We start from the raw sequence: 17,694 nt of genomic DNA, 5'->3' as shown, positions 1-17,694 counted from the left end.
GGAATTACTCAAAGACAGTATTTATAAAGGAGCTTAAAAGCACCAAAAACCTGTATGTAGTCTCACAGAAGTAAGAATCCTTTGGAAGAATTTTTAAAATCTTCACATGTATACTCTCCCAGATCATAATTCATATCAAATCCTGTAGATTTTTAAATACAAACAAGCAGAATTTTTAAAAATAACTACCAATGGTATCTGTTTCCAAAACCCAAACGTCCTACAATAAATTGACATTATCCTTTGATACAATGTTACTAATAACCAGTAGAACAGCAAAACCAGATACCAGTATATTAAATAGCCCTGGAAAGGAGTCTGTTAAAAGGTTTAGTCACCCCATTTGCTGATTTGTTATTGGAAAGCTTAAAAAAGAATGGAATATGCATATAGAGGCTGGTAAACCTTAACAAATTTAAAAGTGTTTACTCCTTACATTTCTTTCAACATAGGGAGTGACAATAAAAGTAAAAAAGAAAGTAACAAAAATTCAACCCCAAAATACAACCCAAAATTCAGCTCCCTCTGTTCTCCATATTGAAACAGAAACAAAACACACAGTGGCGATGAGATAAGATAGCATCACTACAGCAATGCAGGGCACATTTCTGCAGAATTAACTGACTGGCATTGACTTCAAGAAGCTAAGTCATTAAACCTGCATGGACTAAGAAAAGATTGACTGGAGTTGTTAAGTTTAAAAACGTAGGCAGGCCTTGCATTTCAGAATGGTAATATGGTAATATAAAGTTTCTTCATATTGAGCTGCTTACTGATAGTTGGATGAAAACACCAGTAGTCGGTATCTACTGATGACAAGTTGTTGTGGGCAGTTTTCCTAAGCTGGCATGTACAACTTTGGAAAGAGATGAAAGGAGATCCACAGTATAAATATTTCACTTTTTAGGGATTTCTATTAACCATCCTGCAGGCCCTGAACTCACCCTCTGACACTACATCCCAGTGTTTAAATGACAATATCAATGATTTTTCAGTTCTCAGGAAGACACCTGCAAATATATTTTACCTTTTTTCCATGTTTTGAAGTGTAATACAGGAGTGAATATATCTAGTTCATTTCTCACAAAGTTCAGAGGATCCTTTGCAGAAGGCTACTATAAACAACCATCGTTTTCACTGTAGACCTTTGCTACCAACAAGGTATTGGGCTGCTCCAGCTTCCACAAGCCTGCATGGTGATGCTGCTACGCCAAGTTGGAAGCTGGATAATGAGAACACTGGGGAGCAGTATGTGCGCTGAAGGCTTCTTCCGAGCTCGAGGATCCAGGCTTTTATGAATAGCCAACAGGGAGCTTAGGAGAAGATACTGATTATGCCTGTTGGCAAGACTTTAACCTTTTAACTTCCATAATGCCTCTGAGGTAAACTATAATTACAATGATTCAGGCAAAATAAGGTGGGAGTTCTATATCTGGGAGGCACAAGGCAAAATTACTCAAGATGAGCTGTTGATTTACTAGAGAACTGTAGTTCAACACTGGGCACAGTCTGATCGGTAGTGTGGCCATGAAGATTTTTTTTTTTTTTTAAAATCCTCCTTGGCACACAAATGAAGATGGTGCTTTTGTAATAATGATTAAGCAGGTTTTGTTTATCCTAATTTTCAGCATCTATACTTAATTTAACACAGATTATTGGTGAATTATGATTCTCTTAACCACAGATGTCTACTTTAAAAAGCTGTGAGACTGTAAACAAACAAACAAGCCTGGTCTTTAAAATAAATGTACAAGAAAACATGAACACGTTAGAGGAAGACAACAGAAAAAGCAGAGTTTTGCAGAAAACTGTGGAAATGAACAAATGTGAGACAGGGTGCTCTCAGCACCTGCACAGTGCTAGACCTTAAGGAGCTTTATATCTTTATTAAATATAGCAATTGAATTCTCTAAAATCTTTCTCAAGAACTGTTTCTTGCTGTAGTATGTCAAACAACTTTCTGACACGCCATTAGTTTTGAACCCTAAGTACAGCTTTAAATTATAAAGAATTCATGCCAGATGTCTCAAAATAAACCTCATCTACTCTACAGAGAGACATCATCAAGCCTGGCAGAAATAAAATTAGAACAGGAAGTTTTGCTTTAGTTGGTGGGGTTATGGACGAACGTTGCTCCACCTTCCTGCTAAGTTATACATGGAATTCTTCTGTACCTCATTCTTAAGGTATTCTCATAAGCGAAGCAGAGGGAATAATAAATTAAAAAAAGATTCCGAAGTACCTGCAAGCTCTACTAATGAAAATATTGAGGAAAAGTGAGAGAAAATGGGGCAAAAAAGTAAAAACAAGAAACAAAAACCCACAAAAACACCCCAACAATAATGTAATTTATAGCTGTCAATGAAAAAATGGTGGCTGTGATACTTCCACACCATTTGATTGGTGAGGAACACCTAAGAAAGCATACCCAGTGTGACCAGTAAATGCTGGACTTGGGGATATAGCAAATGCGCTTACTGGATTTGTTATTAAGAGTATGAAGTATTGCTGTCTGCCCACCATTTCATGCAGTGTTATATCCATAGCAGTATAGGTGGAAGGGAATCCAGGGCAGCTTCTCATCCCACGGTCTTTGAAAATTTAAAAGGTGAAGATTAAGTAGCTTCTGAAACCTAACATCCAGCTTCAATGGCTGGATCCATTGAATCCAGCCATTCATGGCTCCAATGTGACAGGGTATACCATAGGACAAATTTTTCCCTTAAGTCATATTGTAAAATAGCACAGAATGAAAGCAACCTAATGAGGAAGAGTATAGATAACTGCTTACTTGTAAATTAGAAATCCAAATAAAATCTGAAACACTTAACAACTGCATGTTGGCTGATTAATTCCTACATACGTATTGGGAAACTATTAATTTTGCTAATCCAACAATACAGTACCTTAAATACGCTATTGTCAAACTCTATCAGAAGCCCTCAGTATGGCCGATTACTGACTTTTGCATATTGCATGTATAATTAAGATTCTTAAATTTTCCCCAAGATGTGAATTTCAATACGACAATTTTAAGATGTTCTACACATATAGAATTTAAAACCTGATGATGTTCTGTTTCAGAAACCATTATCTCAAGCTACGTTTAAAAAGAAGCAAGGAACTTCAGCATAACACCAAAGCAGCAGAAAGAGAAATTTTAAGACTTACTTAAAACAGTTGAGGTGCAACTCAAATGCTTCAGACAAGTCCATTGTTCCTAACTGAAAACAGTATCAGCATAAGGCAGTGACTATAAACAGCTGATAGAAAGCAAAATAAAATAAACTTAAAACAGTATGAGTAAAATTGAAATATGGGCATTCGTAAGTAGAGATTTATTTAGAGACCTATTTATCCCAATACAAACTGTATAACAGGACTGTTGCTCTCTTTTGTATGCCTGGAACCTATAGGAATTAAATACACAAACACATACATACATGCACTTTTCTTTTACATGTACATGTACTTATTTAAAAATCCTGTCTAAATTTTCTTAGTTCGGAATATGATTAATGCAGCCTATCAGAAGCCAGATGGTGCAAAACCAGAGCCATCAATCAAAATGAAAAGACCACTGAGTGCTATCCAGAGCGATGTGCTCTGAAATGGAATTTCTGGTCACAGACCCTAACGTGCGATGTGCAGGGGAAGCCATAAACATCGCAGCACTGCCCCTGAGGAATGGCCAGAAACACATCAGGCTTTGTTAGGCAAAAAACCTGGAGAAGTAGTACTTGCTACAGTACTGCTGTAGGCTCTGACTGAGAATGGCTCTGCAAGCCAAATATATGTACTTTAAATAAAAAATTAAAAGCAAGCTCTTTAATGAGTTTAATAATGTTTGCACTGATGACAGTATCTGTCAAACTGTGCACTTGCCATTTGATTTAATATGGGATTGTGCCATACATTAACAAAGCAGCTGCCACTGTCTGTCTGACACGTGAATTGGTATTTAATGTCTGTTCCCACACAGGACTTACAAATGGATCATATTTTTAGCTTTATATTACACATCTTTCCGCAAATGTTCTATGGAAAACAAGGTTGGGGTTTGCAACGTAAAACAGTGATGGCTTATGTCTTGTAAGATTTTGTACCAAGCAGGCCTTTTATCCAAAAAATAAGCTTGTAAAAATAAAAGGCATGAAGGAGCATAATTTGCCATACACATATCTAATAAACGATGCTAGCAATATTAAAAGAGATGCAAAAATGAGCAGCAGTAAGAACACATAGGTATTTTTTCCTGGAAAAGGCATGACTATGAAATAAAGGATTTGTCAGCGTGACTGCTTGTATTTGCAACCTGAAGTGTTTTATCACACCACCTCTCTTTATGTGTGCTACATATATCAAATTTCACAGAAATGTATTTTGGAAAAAAAATCTTGTGCTGTGTTTTAAAGATGTTTGTCAACTACTTGCATATCCAACTTTTTTTTCTATAAGGCTAGATGACTAGGTATGACTATTGTGATTGTATGAGGAACAGGTGAAAGAAAAATTAAACATGACCTAAAGCAGCATTTATACGAACTAAAATGTCATCTTTAAAGATCAACCTCGTAGTTGCTTTCAGTGATATTAGAAAATGCCACATTTATCACAAAGAAATTGTAATGCTCCTGTTCCTTTAAGGAGATATAAACCCCCTATTTTTATCCTGATGAATCATGAGATACCAAACCTTAAATTTGCCATTGGCCCCACAAGCCTCTTACACTTCAGGTACTGCAAATCAAATAGAGGCAGTCTCTAGAATTACAGGAAGAAACTACAGCTTCTTGGAAAGACGATTTTTTTGATGTTGGAATCTCGCCAAAATTTGAAATGATGAAGTAAATTCCAAAGAAGATGGCTGCCATACAAGCCTCTCAAGCTGGAGCCTTTCCCTCAAAAAATGCATGGAAGGATGGATAATTTATGTTATCTGTCTTTGGATGGATAGTTTTTTGGATGAAAACTTTTATATTCATAAAATACCAGAATACAGAGGAACAATAATATGAAGAACATGTCATATTTAAGGAATGAAATATACTTTGTTAACGTGCATTTATAACAAAATCCAGGTTTGTACCTCTCTTCCTACTGACAGCACCACTCCCTCCTTCCGATATACTAAAGCTCAAGTACAGCTGAAATTGAATCGTGTGTTTTAGATGATTTCTTCTGCCCTGAACTGCCCTGCCAAACCTCCATGGTATGGCTACACTGCAGAGTGAACTCAAAGCCTACTGACTCTGAGCCTCCACCCTCGAACTAGGTTTGGAAGTCTTTCAAGCCTACCCTAATTTACACAAGTAGAGTATACGTTAGTATCCAGGTAATTTAACTGAACACTGCTAGTTTTACTGTAAGCGTGCATACTAAATCACCAGAGCACTGACATCCTTCAGGGCTCATCCTGCAATTCTCAAAAAGGATGAGCAATTGGTAAAAACCATAGGATGCTTTTCTAGTTACATCTGAATGCAAACACCCTCTCTCCCCTAAGACCATGAGCCCTTCCCTCAGACACAGGCAGACTGAGTGCAAGACCACTGAGAGCACATTTGTAAGAACCCTAAATTTCACACGCAGCTAAGATAGATGCTTTGTTGCAGGTGACAATGACCTAGATTAACTACGCAAAATCCACATGGTTTGCTAGGAGATTCTGAGACTCCTCCTCCAGCTGCCCTTCAAAGCAGAGCACTTGAGCTCACGCTGAGAGTGGCCTAACTGCACTATGCCGACAGACAGCAGGAGTACAAGTTTCCTGTGTAGAACAATCTAAAGCCCAAATTCTATCTATAGTTTCACATGGTCAACTTTACTCAGTTTTGTCTTTTCAACTGTATGATAACTAACCTTTCTTCATTCTTAAGTGGGATATAGTACAGAGAAGAAATGATAACAAATAAAAACTAAAGGAGTGTTTCTAGTTCCAGGAGTTTAAGTGACAGCAGAAGATAGAATCGTAGCCAGTGCTGACATTATCAATTGGGAAAAATGTGATCCCATCCTTCCCTGACTTACTTGAAATGCACCAGATTGATTCTAAGTATCATCCAGAAACAATCTCAAATCAAAGTTTTTGTTGATGACGGGTTTTCGTGTGTGTGCGTATGCGTATATGCAGAAGAATATTGAGGATAAGGAGATCAACATTTCATACTCTTATTATCAGACACAAAGCCAGAAAATACACACCTGCTTCACAGCTTTATATCAAAGGGTCATTAAAACAAGCTTTTAAACAGGAATAAGGAAGAAGAAAAGTAAATGGAATATGTTCACTCTATGCAAGAAAGTAAAAATCTTACCCAAGATTTTGGGTATCAGAAGATTGATAAAAGCATTGATGCCAACTTGGTTAACATTTAGAACTTTAAATAACATGTCAAATTAATTCAAGTACACAGAAAGACTGTAGCAATTTTATGAGCAAAACCAGCTATTGTCCTCCAATGAGAAGATAGGGAACAGAAAGTAAAGCTAGTTATCGTATCCATTAGCGAAGTTCCCAAAACTTGGGTCTCTGGATATGTAATCAATTAAAAGCAAGCAAGCTCAAGTGCTTGGTCATAGGAACACTTAGGTCAATAGCAAAGCTAAATTCTTGAATAGTGAAGAACTCTACCACCACCCCTGCGGGTGGGTTCCCATGACATTGCGCTCATGCGCTGCTACACCTGCTGCACTGATGCCTCCCCCTCTGACAGCAACATTGTTTCCCACAGCCGCTTTAATGCCAGGACAAAGTACAGCTGCAGAACTAAGGGGCTCCATAAAGAGAAAGAGGAAAAAACCAAGAAAAACGGAAGGGCAGGCGAATTAAAGTAAATGGAGCGAGAATACAATGCTAATACCCGAAGAAGATATTAAACAAAGAATAGTTAGGTGGGAAGAAGCAGAAAAAAGAAGGTAGACTACACAGAGAAGAAATAAACATTTGGAGGGGGGGAGAGAAAGGGCAATGGAATAGAGAAAGAGGGAGGGGAAAAAAAATGAGAGAAGGTGAAAGATAACTGGGAAATCCAATCCGCTACAAACTGCACAGCCACAGAGAGATACAGGTCAAATGAGATGTTAGGGAATGGGAGAAGGAAAGATACCCCAACTGGATCTGAACTTGAATTGACCATAGAACTATTAGTTACACACTCCATCACACTGCCAATGCAAGATTAAAGAAAGCTTAAAAGAAATTTTAACAGGGCCAGGCCTGTTTACTTTTTGTGATGTCAAAGTTTTCCAGCAACTAATTTTAGAAAACCTAAAAGACCTTTCTTTTTCATATTTTTGTGTCAGTACCACAGTAACGATGGACAAGGTACATAAGCAATACAAGACACGCAGCAAAAGGTAATGACTCTCTCTGGAAAATAACAAGAGGATTAATGTGCCTCAAACAATTTGTTTTACTTGAGTTCATATGACATATTTAATGTCACCATAAAACTTGTCTCTCATTGTATATTTCAATATTTTTTTGGAGGTAGAAAATATTTACATAAGGCAATCTGCTATACCAGGTAGCATTTGCATGCTGTACCAAGGAGAAAAACTGAAGTAAATGACCACTATTTTCATGATTATTTATCTGAAAAAATGTATAGATGTTTTTACGTGAAGGGGAGAGGTATATGTGGGTTACATCAGCTTATTTCTTAAAACTGTTCTCAAGTTCATTAATGAAGATATTTCAATAATACATCGGTACCTGTGAAACCTCATTTAACATCTAAGCCCATGCATCATCATATAGCATAACCTTTGTGTATAGATGCAAACGTGATTTGACAGACTACTGTTAATCGGTTTTTAGAAAGATCATTTTAAAAAGATAGAAAAAATACCTGTTTAACCTAAAACAGGAAAAGCCTCCCTTCTGGTTGATAATTGAGGTAACAATCCCAAACATTTCAGTTAGCATCAGACAGGGTTAGATATCCAATACCTAAAACAGGCTTTAAATATCCAATTACAGCAAAACTTACTAGCATTGAATACAGTTTTAACCAAAATATTAAGCATATATACACTACCTGTTTGTATATATTTTAGGTTTTGTGTAAAACAAACACAACAAACAAATCACTGGTTTTACAGCAATAAATTCAGGAACTGTTTTTTTGTTTTTTGTTTTTTGTTTTTTTTCATTTTCTGGATGCAATATACACTTCAAATAAGATCGCAAGCCTTTTATCCCCTATATTTCAGCTATAGAATTAAGACAGAACAGATATGTCTTTTTCTATACAGCATATCCAACAGGGAAGTAAGCCCTTTTGTTTCTTCTCCTATTCTCTACAAAACCCTGAAACAATTCCTGGCATTTGAATCGCCATTTCTAAACTGTCTATATATCAGCTCACTCTGTGTTATAGATGGCATAAACTTCAGTGCAGCTAAGAGTTAAGTCAAGAAAAAGCAGGAGCTTTTCAGGCCATTAGATTTTCTTCGCTATCATCAAGTACTGTTCAAGGGTGCCATTAGCACAAGGCCACTGCACTGCTCTTCCAAATAGAAATTGCTTTTCTCTTTCAGTAGTCTTCTTTGAAGCTTCACATCATATGAAGAGCACAAAACAGCTTTATGTAACCTCCTCCAAAAAGCAGTTCTGAACACGAGGGAAGGGAAAAGAGAAGAATGGAAGTAGGTTACAATAAGAATATTTCCATAAAACATGGTCATATCTGACATCTGAGCTATTAAAATAAACCTGAAATCTATTTTGAGGCAGGAGATAGCAAAAGGCTCTGTCTCTTTTCAGCAATAACCTAGAAATCTTTTTCATCTTACAGAAGAACAATTCAAAGCACCTGCTTTAGGAAATTCAGACTATAGCTTACATCACAGACATTGCAACCTCACAGTCGCCTTATGATTTAGTACAATGCTGGTCCTGGAATAAATGGAAAGCAGGTTAAAAGGGTTTTTGTTATTTTCCAGAATCATATACCCAAGTCATTACCCAAAAAATATGAAGGCTGAGACAGTATCTCAAAACTACTTTCTTTTTTTCTGGCTCAAAAGTAAAACTTACACATTCACAGCGCATCCACTGCACATGCACGTCTTACAAAACACAGCTGATATCTAAGAAACATTACTGTCCTTAGGAAAAATAACAAGAATTGCTTGTGTTTTTCAGCAGTTCTGAAATTTCCCATTTCCAGATTCCAAAAAGCATCCAAACCTGGTTTACTTAAACATGCTAGCTGCCATGCCTCGTATGTAATACAAATCACTTCCTAATGCCAGCAGCTATGAAAGATGGCCAGCAACAAACACAGAAGTAGGAGATGGCAAAGTCTGGGAGGTCAGGAACTACTGAAAGGGTACGAGCATAGATTACTGAAAGATGTAAATCTCACCTGCCAGGTATGTTTAATGCTGCAACTATGTTTTAGTCTTTCACTAGCTTCCTTTAAGAAACTACTCTCATAGCAACGCTTTCAGCTCTACAAGTGTCCAACATTTCAATTTACATGTCCTCTCATGTAATCACATCATACCACAGTGCAGACACATCTTCAAAAACAAAGTTTTCAGGATCTAATTAACAGAGTCGTATGGTGATGCCTGCCATTAGAAAGTTTGACAACATCAGGCATTTTAGAGTTGTTTCTTTCAGTAGACATCAGAATTTCTTTTGTTCAATTTTGTTCATTTGTGAAGGATGCACAGAAGGTCCAGCTTCCCTGAACATGGGAGAAAAATGAAAGGAAGCGGCTCACTGGTAGGAAAACTGGTCCCAACAGAAGCGCTTAACTTCCCCTCTCCCCCTGTTTCTGCTGTTTAAACTAAGCAATCCTCACCACGGTGAAGACAGTTTCACTGGTTCTCGGTGCCACCACCGCAGCCTCCATTGCCCTGCCATGGACTGCAGTCCCCAGAGGCCACCAGCTACAGCACATGGGCCAGAAGGAGTGCAGGACTTAACAGGTTTTGCTACCAGAAGTCAACTGACTCCAATCCCTCACCCCTTACCTGGGACTTTCCTCTTGCTTTTGGATACTTCATGTTCCACACAGGTGCCCATGTCGATTTCCAGACAATGCCACAGCCTTGGGCATTGCTATGATTAATATTTTGTGTTATTGTCAGTGAAAACCACTTAGACCATACAGATACGCCTCCATAGGCAGTGCCAAAAGAGATCCTACCTGTTTGATAGTGGCTCCTGTCTGCTTCATTATGAAAACACAGTTTCACTCCTCATTACTTACAGCCTCTTTCAATGTGTAGTAGTATCATTTTTTAATTTTTCTGACTTACAAATGCCACAAACTCTCCAGAGGAGCTACAGAACCCAGCAGAAGAAAGAGGTGCCCTACAACCACAGTTTAAGGATGTCGACATTAGATTATTTATTTTCCCTTAAAAATTGGAGCAAGAGTCTGTGCACTATTGAAATAATTGGTTGAAAACAATTATCATGGTAAGTCTGTAAGTGACAGCAGCCATTAGCAACCTTAACTTTAAGGGTAGCCATACATAATGTTGTTATTAATCTTCCTTGAGTCAGTTATGCACACATCTACCTTTATGAAAGCCAACAGAATACAGGATATCACCCCCCTGCCTCCCAAAATTGCTTACCAGGCTAAGAGCTAGCAAAAAACCCAAAACAAACCCAAACCAAAAGACAAAAAAAGAAAGCTTTTTGACACTTAATTGCGTATCTTAATACAATGATCCATATAACTTGCCAATCACACAGGCATCATCTATGGGGTTTTAATTTTTTGAGTGTTTTAACATTTGCAGAACACATTAATAAAGAACATTTTAAAGCATGAGGCTTAAAGATTTTACAATTCTTTTAGCAGTATTGCATCAATTAGAGCACATTTTGAAATAGTAATTTATTTTTTTAATCCTGAGCACTTTCAACTTGGAAGAAAATTCTTCAGAAAACTCTTTTCAAACCACATGAACATTGCCTTTATTTCTTACTTGGCTGGACACAGTATATGCTAAAATAAATCACTAACGCTGTAAGACATGACCTTATTTTTTCATAGATCATGCCCTATTCTTGAGCAAGAGATTCAGGTTGCAGAAGGCAGAAATGAATCCAGAGCTGAGTTTTAAGCACAACTCTCAGGGGATTTCTCACTGTAACAGCACAATGCTGCCAGAGGCATGTATGGACATGCCCTAAGGTCTCTCTTTCTGGCTATCCTCTCAAGAAGGCAGAGCAGCAAAATGAATAGTAGTTCTGCTATACTGTGTTTACTATATGTAAAAACATTCTTTTGCAGAGCATAAATTGAGGATTATAGTTTTAAACAACTGCTCTAGGGCTAGACCGAATGTTTAACTCATCTGACAAAAAGAAGCAAAGGAACTAGGGCTCTGTGCTGCTGAATTTGGACACTTTCTGCATATTGGATCCTGAAGCTCATATTAAGCTTCTCAAACCTGTTGTTTTGACCAGGTAACCTGCTATCACAACTGCCTTAATAGCTTTCAACAAACTGGGTCACAAGTTTTAAAGGGCAAACATCACTTGGGAGAAAGATACTAAGGGAGTTAAACATCCACTGCAGACAGAATAAAATCCTTGCTGTGTGCAATGTGGAACCTCAAGTGTACACACAAAAAAGATTCAGCAGAAATTACCTGTGTGCAAACGTAATCTTTCATTAAATGAGCTAGCAGAAAACTGGCCAGATTTTAGCTAAGGGTAAAAGGAGCACTCCTCAACTATCTTCCTTTTAATCCCTAGAACTGTTGTTGGTACAGCTTTATGAGGATGGCATTTTTATCTTATTTTTCTGATGGTCCTAGAAAAAGATAAACCGTACATATAATAGGAAGAGCTGTTCTATTGCTAACTAGAGAAAAGTTACACAGCAGTCAGAACTTGACTCTCAAGAAAGCCAGACTATACATACTCCTACTCTACATAAACACAGGAAAAAGCAAGTATTTCAGAAAAAGGAATGGCTTCATCTACAAATAGAGTTCTATGTATTTTTACACATGCTACCTGAAATAAGTTTGAACAAATGGCACTCAAACACCTACCTGGAACAGCTTTTCGTAATCGAGATATATATCAGCATTTCCTAAATAATTATTTAGTTTTGGAAAGAGTGAATTTTAGAAAATATTTATTTATTTTAACAACAAAAGAAGATATCTGAGAGAAGTGAACTTTTTGTATGTGTCAATATATTTGCCAGGCATTCAAGACTGATACTGCAATAAGCTTTGCCAGTGGCACGGTATCTGAAAGACCCACAGGTTCCATAGTAGGAGGCTCTGCAAGCACTACAGTGACACTAGGTGAAAAAGAACAAGATCAAATCCCCCTGGATGGGATAAGTATAAAACCAAAGGGTAATTATTGAGATTTGCTGTTGCATGATTTCATCTGAACAATGAGAAGGGCAACCAGATGGTAAACTATACATATTTAGGCATTAAAGAATACAGGAACTTAACTACTCTTCCTCTGCTATCAGCAAAGGCAGAGTATTTCCCACTTTTCCATCCCTTTTGCATAAGAGAATTTTAAAGCTCTGACCCCTCTGCTGCTGAATTAAAGCCTCACTAGATACGAGATAAGACTCCACACCTGGAAGTGGAAGGAAAAGGAAATCCTTGCTTTCCCCCTCCATAAAAGAGCTGGCTTTTCACTTGGGAATGGAGAACGACAGGCATTTAAAATGTCTTTCAGGATGCAGTAACTCGCACTAGATAGGCAAATACATACTGAGGTAAAATTTCAGGAATAGCTACTATTTCTAACAGCTATTGGTCTCCTGACCAAGCATAAATAGTAATAAGGTTAGTAAGGTTAGTGTATTTACTCCATCAAAACATCACTTTCTGGTTTAGTGAGTGAAGCACAAGCTCGGAAGAATGAACATTTTCTGATTAATTTTTCTCTTTTCTATAAGATATCCCATCACAAAAGGATGAAGTACTGTCAAATCTCGCTAGACGGTCCTGTTCCAGCCACTGGAGTTCATAAGCTTCCTTTTTACATCTGTTTTAACCAAGCTCCAACTTATCCTTTAAGGTTATCTCTTTTCTACTTTAGAAAGGTTCTCAGAGAAACCTCTTTTAATCAACCAACTAAGAATCCTGGAAGTCAGTAATTCAAGTCACTCGTGCCACGATCCTGCATCACCAACGCTTTCACAAAGCCATTACAAAATCTCCTTTTTACACTTACTGAAAATAATCTACAGAATAGCAAACAACCCCTCCCCAAACCAACCCTTGTGCAATGTAAATCAGACAAAACAGAACTAGAGTAAAACTAATATAGACCTCCACTTGAAATAACTGTATTTTCAACTAAAGTTGATTACTGTTAGATTTAATATAAAAATTAAAAGCCCTCCCCCGGACTGCGACAATTGTGAAATTGACAGCGGAGGTGGAAATTAAAAGCACAGAGCAAGAAATCCACAATGAATTGTTGCAGCCACTACAAATAGGAAGTAGTTAGCGGAAGGAAAACCTTCACTGTCAAATGGAAAATAAGGAAAGATCATCTTTTTAATAAACTTTCATTTGCCCTTTTTCCCCCCTTTTACTCTCAGATATATATGCAGAATGTGCTTGGAAGCAGCAAAAGAGCAGAGCTTCAAAAATCACCCATCAAACAATTGTGCTACTTTTAATAATTTATTAAAGATCCTAAAACAAAGATCAAAAGGGAATATATCTAAGCATTTATATCCAATTCCACATCGCCTGATGACTAATTTGTAAAGACTGCACAAGTCTTCACAACTGAAGCCAAAATCATTTGAGGATACTTTGATATAACGCCACAAAGGATATGAGCAGGAAGGCAGCAGGAGTTACAAATGGCCAAGCTCCATTAAAAGTGCTAATAAAAGAATAATGGAATTTCCTTGTACTATGAATAAAAAGTGTTTGGCACAGTAGAATTTAGACACGAAGAGGAATATCAAAGCTTCTGGTTCATCGGTTGCTTCTCCTTATTAAATCTTAATTGACTTACTATTACATTTACCTTAAAATGCTTCAACTCAAAAAAGCAATGATCCCATTCAAAATCTTGTCACACCAATTTCCGTTATTCTTCATGTTTCTCAATTTTCAGAGGCCCTTAATGTCTGCTTTACCAATCCTTGTAAATAATGCAAGTCTATCTATAAAAAAATACTTTGAAGTGATGGATTTAACTTGAAATTATATGTAATTATTAAAATTATAGAATGTACCTACTGTTTGACAATGGTTTTTTAAACTGTAAATTTTCAAGTTGCTGGTAGCTATGGAACTCTCATAGCAACAACCTACCTGATAAATTTAATCCATTAATATTTACACAATGTATTTCTTTCTCATAGACGTGTAGTTACACACATACATGCATGTATTTGTACATACAGATAGGTGCACATACATACACAATTCTGCCACCTTCTTCCCCCAAATATAAAACCTAGCTAATTTTTCCAATGTATAGCTATTTGGTACGTGGCCAGGAAAAGAAGGGGTAGAGTTCAGAACTTTCCTTTGAAATGTCTAAACAAAAAAATGTTTCAAATTTTTCTTTTTTTGAAATGGATACTTGCAAAATCACATATACTTTGCAAAACAGAAGCAGCAAAGACCGCGATCGCATACTGCTGACAAATTGTTAAAGGATTTAATGCACTTGCTTAAAAAAATGCCCACAGATGCATCCAAGACAGGAGGAACTCCCTGAAAATATTTACAAATCTACTTAACTCCTTCAATCTGCTGCTTAATGCTCTGTTTTGCATAATGTCTACAAAAACCCCACGGCAAATAGTTATAGCACAGAAATGCTGTGATCTCTGTCTCCTGGTTCTCCAAAATCTTCTTGTAACAGCTTTAATTTTTTATTTCACATTTCACATCTTTAGGAACGTGATCTTCTTTTCTTACCCTATAGTATGGGATATAATAAACAAGGGGTTTTTTTACCAGGGTTCCCAGACTTTACAAATAAGGATCAAGTTATAATGATGATGTGTATTTCTTCTTCTTCCCCCAGACAACCATCAGGCTTGTTAGCAAAGCAGCCTCTTCCGATGATGCTTCCAGAATCAACAGATAATTCATTAGTATCATGTATCTCAGGGCCTAATTGACACAACAGGCTAAGCAACATACTCAAGGGTAACACAGTTTCTAAACAGAGAGGAAAAGTAGGGAAATCCGATACCACATATGGTCACTTTGCAAGATTTAGTGTCAGTCTATAATATACTTCTATATGAGGTTAATGTGAGTCATTGGTTTCACAAATCAGAAAATGCAGCTTTTCAAGCTTGGCTTGAAGAAACAAAGAAACATTTATAAGATAGCATAATTTAAGTAACATGAATACCCTAGTGCTTTCATTTTTATCATTTCCTCTCATTTTTGCTTAAAACATGAAATATAGTTATCATGAGTGTTTGGAATAATTCTTAACAAACGTAGGTAGTATATTTTTTCTTACCTTATGATCATATGGATTGTATGAATGAAACAGCTGGGACAGATCCTTTGTTCTCTGTTTTTTCTGAAAAGTAATATTAATAAATAAACTGTATTAGAAAAGTTAAAGGAAAAAGAAAGAGACTACTGATTTAAAAAGCTGTATGCAGGTACAAACACATTCTCTCCCCACTTTGTTAATGGAACTGTAGGTACGAAGAGCAGTGTATGCAGATTAAGTATATTAAATATCACAGGAAATAATTAACATATATATTAACAATGTTAAGAACATATCCTTAATAAATAAGAAACACTAGTCTATGGAACATCAGTGGAATGTGTAAACAATTCATATTTGTTTTAATTTCTGCACAATAAATCATAAATAATGTTTTAGAATACAGATAACAAAACTTGAAGATTAGGCTCCAATCTTGCAAAGACTTGTCTACTATTCTAGCACGTACACGCAGTCTTGCTTTATAGCAGATTAGGTTTAAAGGAAGTCAGTTTAAAGAAGAATCATTTATTATTTTTCGATTTCTTTTGATGCTAATACTCTCATTGCCTTGATTGTGGAAAATTAATAGGTGGTATGCCATTTAATGCCAAAGCAAAGGGGAAAAAACTCCTTCTGTTAAGAGTAAAGTTCAAAGACAAAACCTGCTTAATCCAGCTTCTACTGAAATCAATGAAGGAGCTTTCAGTGATTTCAGCAGATGTTAAATAGATTCTCTCAGCTGCATCCTATGGAGGAGGGGCCAGGGAGAGGAGAAAAACACCCTTCATCTTTAATGCAGGGATGAGTCACAAATAAGTTCAAAGTTTTATTATGTCACAATCTACGTTGACTTACGTCATAGCTCAGGAAGGCAGAGCATTGCATGTTGGCAACTGTGTAAAGGGGAGACAACTACAAGAACTCCTTGCTTGTAGTCTTGTACTGTTGTCTCATTTTAGCCATCGTTTCTGTGAAAGTAGTTTTCCAACTAACTCTTAGGATCTGTTCGTGTTTCCAGCATGCTAGGAACTATATAGACAGCTGCATGACTGCAGTATTTATTTTAACTTCTGGAAACTGTAGAACAATTTAGTACTTTTTGATTATGCAAAAGGAACTATGTATTTCCGTTCTTTACACAATTTTTATTTTCAGTGAAATGTTCAGATGCAACAACTCAGTCATAAAAGCTATAACTTTAGTTACTAGTACAAATTTATGACAGCTGGATACTTCTGAGTCATTAAAGATACCAGATTAATATTACTACTTCTGTGAGGTCCCTACCTATGTTTTAGTTACGACTGCTAAAGAGTCAAGAAAATAATTTTTTACTTACTGTCCCTCTTCAAACAAGAATGGTAAGTTTTGTTTTCAGTATGAGAAGGTTAGTTCTGTCATAGACAATTCTATTCAATTACCATAAGTAATATCTAACAAGACTTGTTTCTCTGAGTTTACTAAGGGGCTTTAAAACTAACAGAAGTTATATTAAAAAAGACATTTCTGTTAGTATAGACTTTCTCAGCAATCAAACATGCCTTTGCCAAAGAAAAGATCTCCCTTAGTAGAGGAACCTTTGCCTTCTAACCCCCATTAATACCTCTTTTATTTCCGATGGGAAAAACCCGACTCAAATGAAAGCATCAGGTAGCACAACCCAAATTCCATCACCACCCTACGATGACTTTTTTCCTGGTAGTAGAGTTATACACAGTGAAAGTGCTTAAAATACTATAAAAAGGATTTGGAGAAATGTGATTAATAAATTGAAAAGAGATATCGTAATGATTATATAAAAAGGATGCTTGAAAAACTAATTTAATATAGAATCATGCAAGAAGTAGACAAAAGCATTTTAGTTTGGAATCTGGAGACCTCCACTAAACTTTCTAGGAAAAAAACCCCACAAAATCCAGAAAAAGTCTATTTCGTGCTTTTTCTTACCGAAGACTACTTCTCTTGAATCCATTTTGACTGCACACAGAGTGCTTTTGAGTATTTTTTTTTTTTGCCATAGCTTTAATAACACTCAATAAAATTATATGACAGAAACCCTCCTATCCTTCACCCTCTGGCCAAAATGCTATTTACACACTCAGCTAGACAAGATGAAGAATGAAGATGGCTTCCCTTACACAACACATTGACATAATCTTCCACTTTTTATTATAGGAGATTATGGTTTTTTTCCTACCTTTCCACAAAAAGTAGAAGTTTTGCTTTTTGTACAAAACTAAAAT

At 36.6% G+C, this 17,694-nt stretch overlaps 1 protein-coding gene across 1 annotated transcript in view; it reads right to left on the bottom strand.

The window, feature by feature from the left end:
- Positions 1-17,694, bottom strand: part of CDKAL1 (CDK5 regulatory subunit associated protein 1 like 1) — a 396,152-nt gene that overhangs the window by 80,944 nt on the left and 297,514 nt on the right. Inside the window, 1 exon segment of the mRNA XM_009285096.1 lies at positions 15,470-15,532. Within this exon segment, the coding sequence (XP_009283371.1) occupies positions 15,470-15,532 (63 nt within the window).

The sequence above is a fragment of the Aptenodytes forsteri genome, unplaced genomic scaffold, assembly GCF_000699145.1.
Source record: "Aptenodytes forsteri isolate BGI_AS27 unplaced genomic scaffold, ASM69914v1 Scaffold248, whole genome shotgun sequence".
In the NCBI taxonomy this organism is placed as follows: Eukaryota; Metazoa; Chordata; class Aves; order Sphenisciformes; family Spheniscidae; genus Aptenodytes; species Aptenodytes forsteri.
This window is presented reverse-complemented; position numbering and strand designations above follow the sequence as displayed.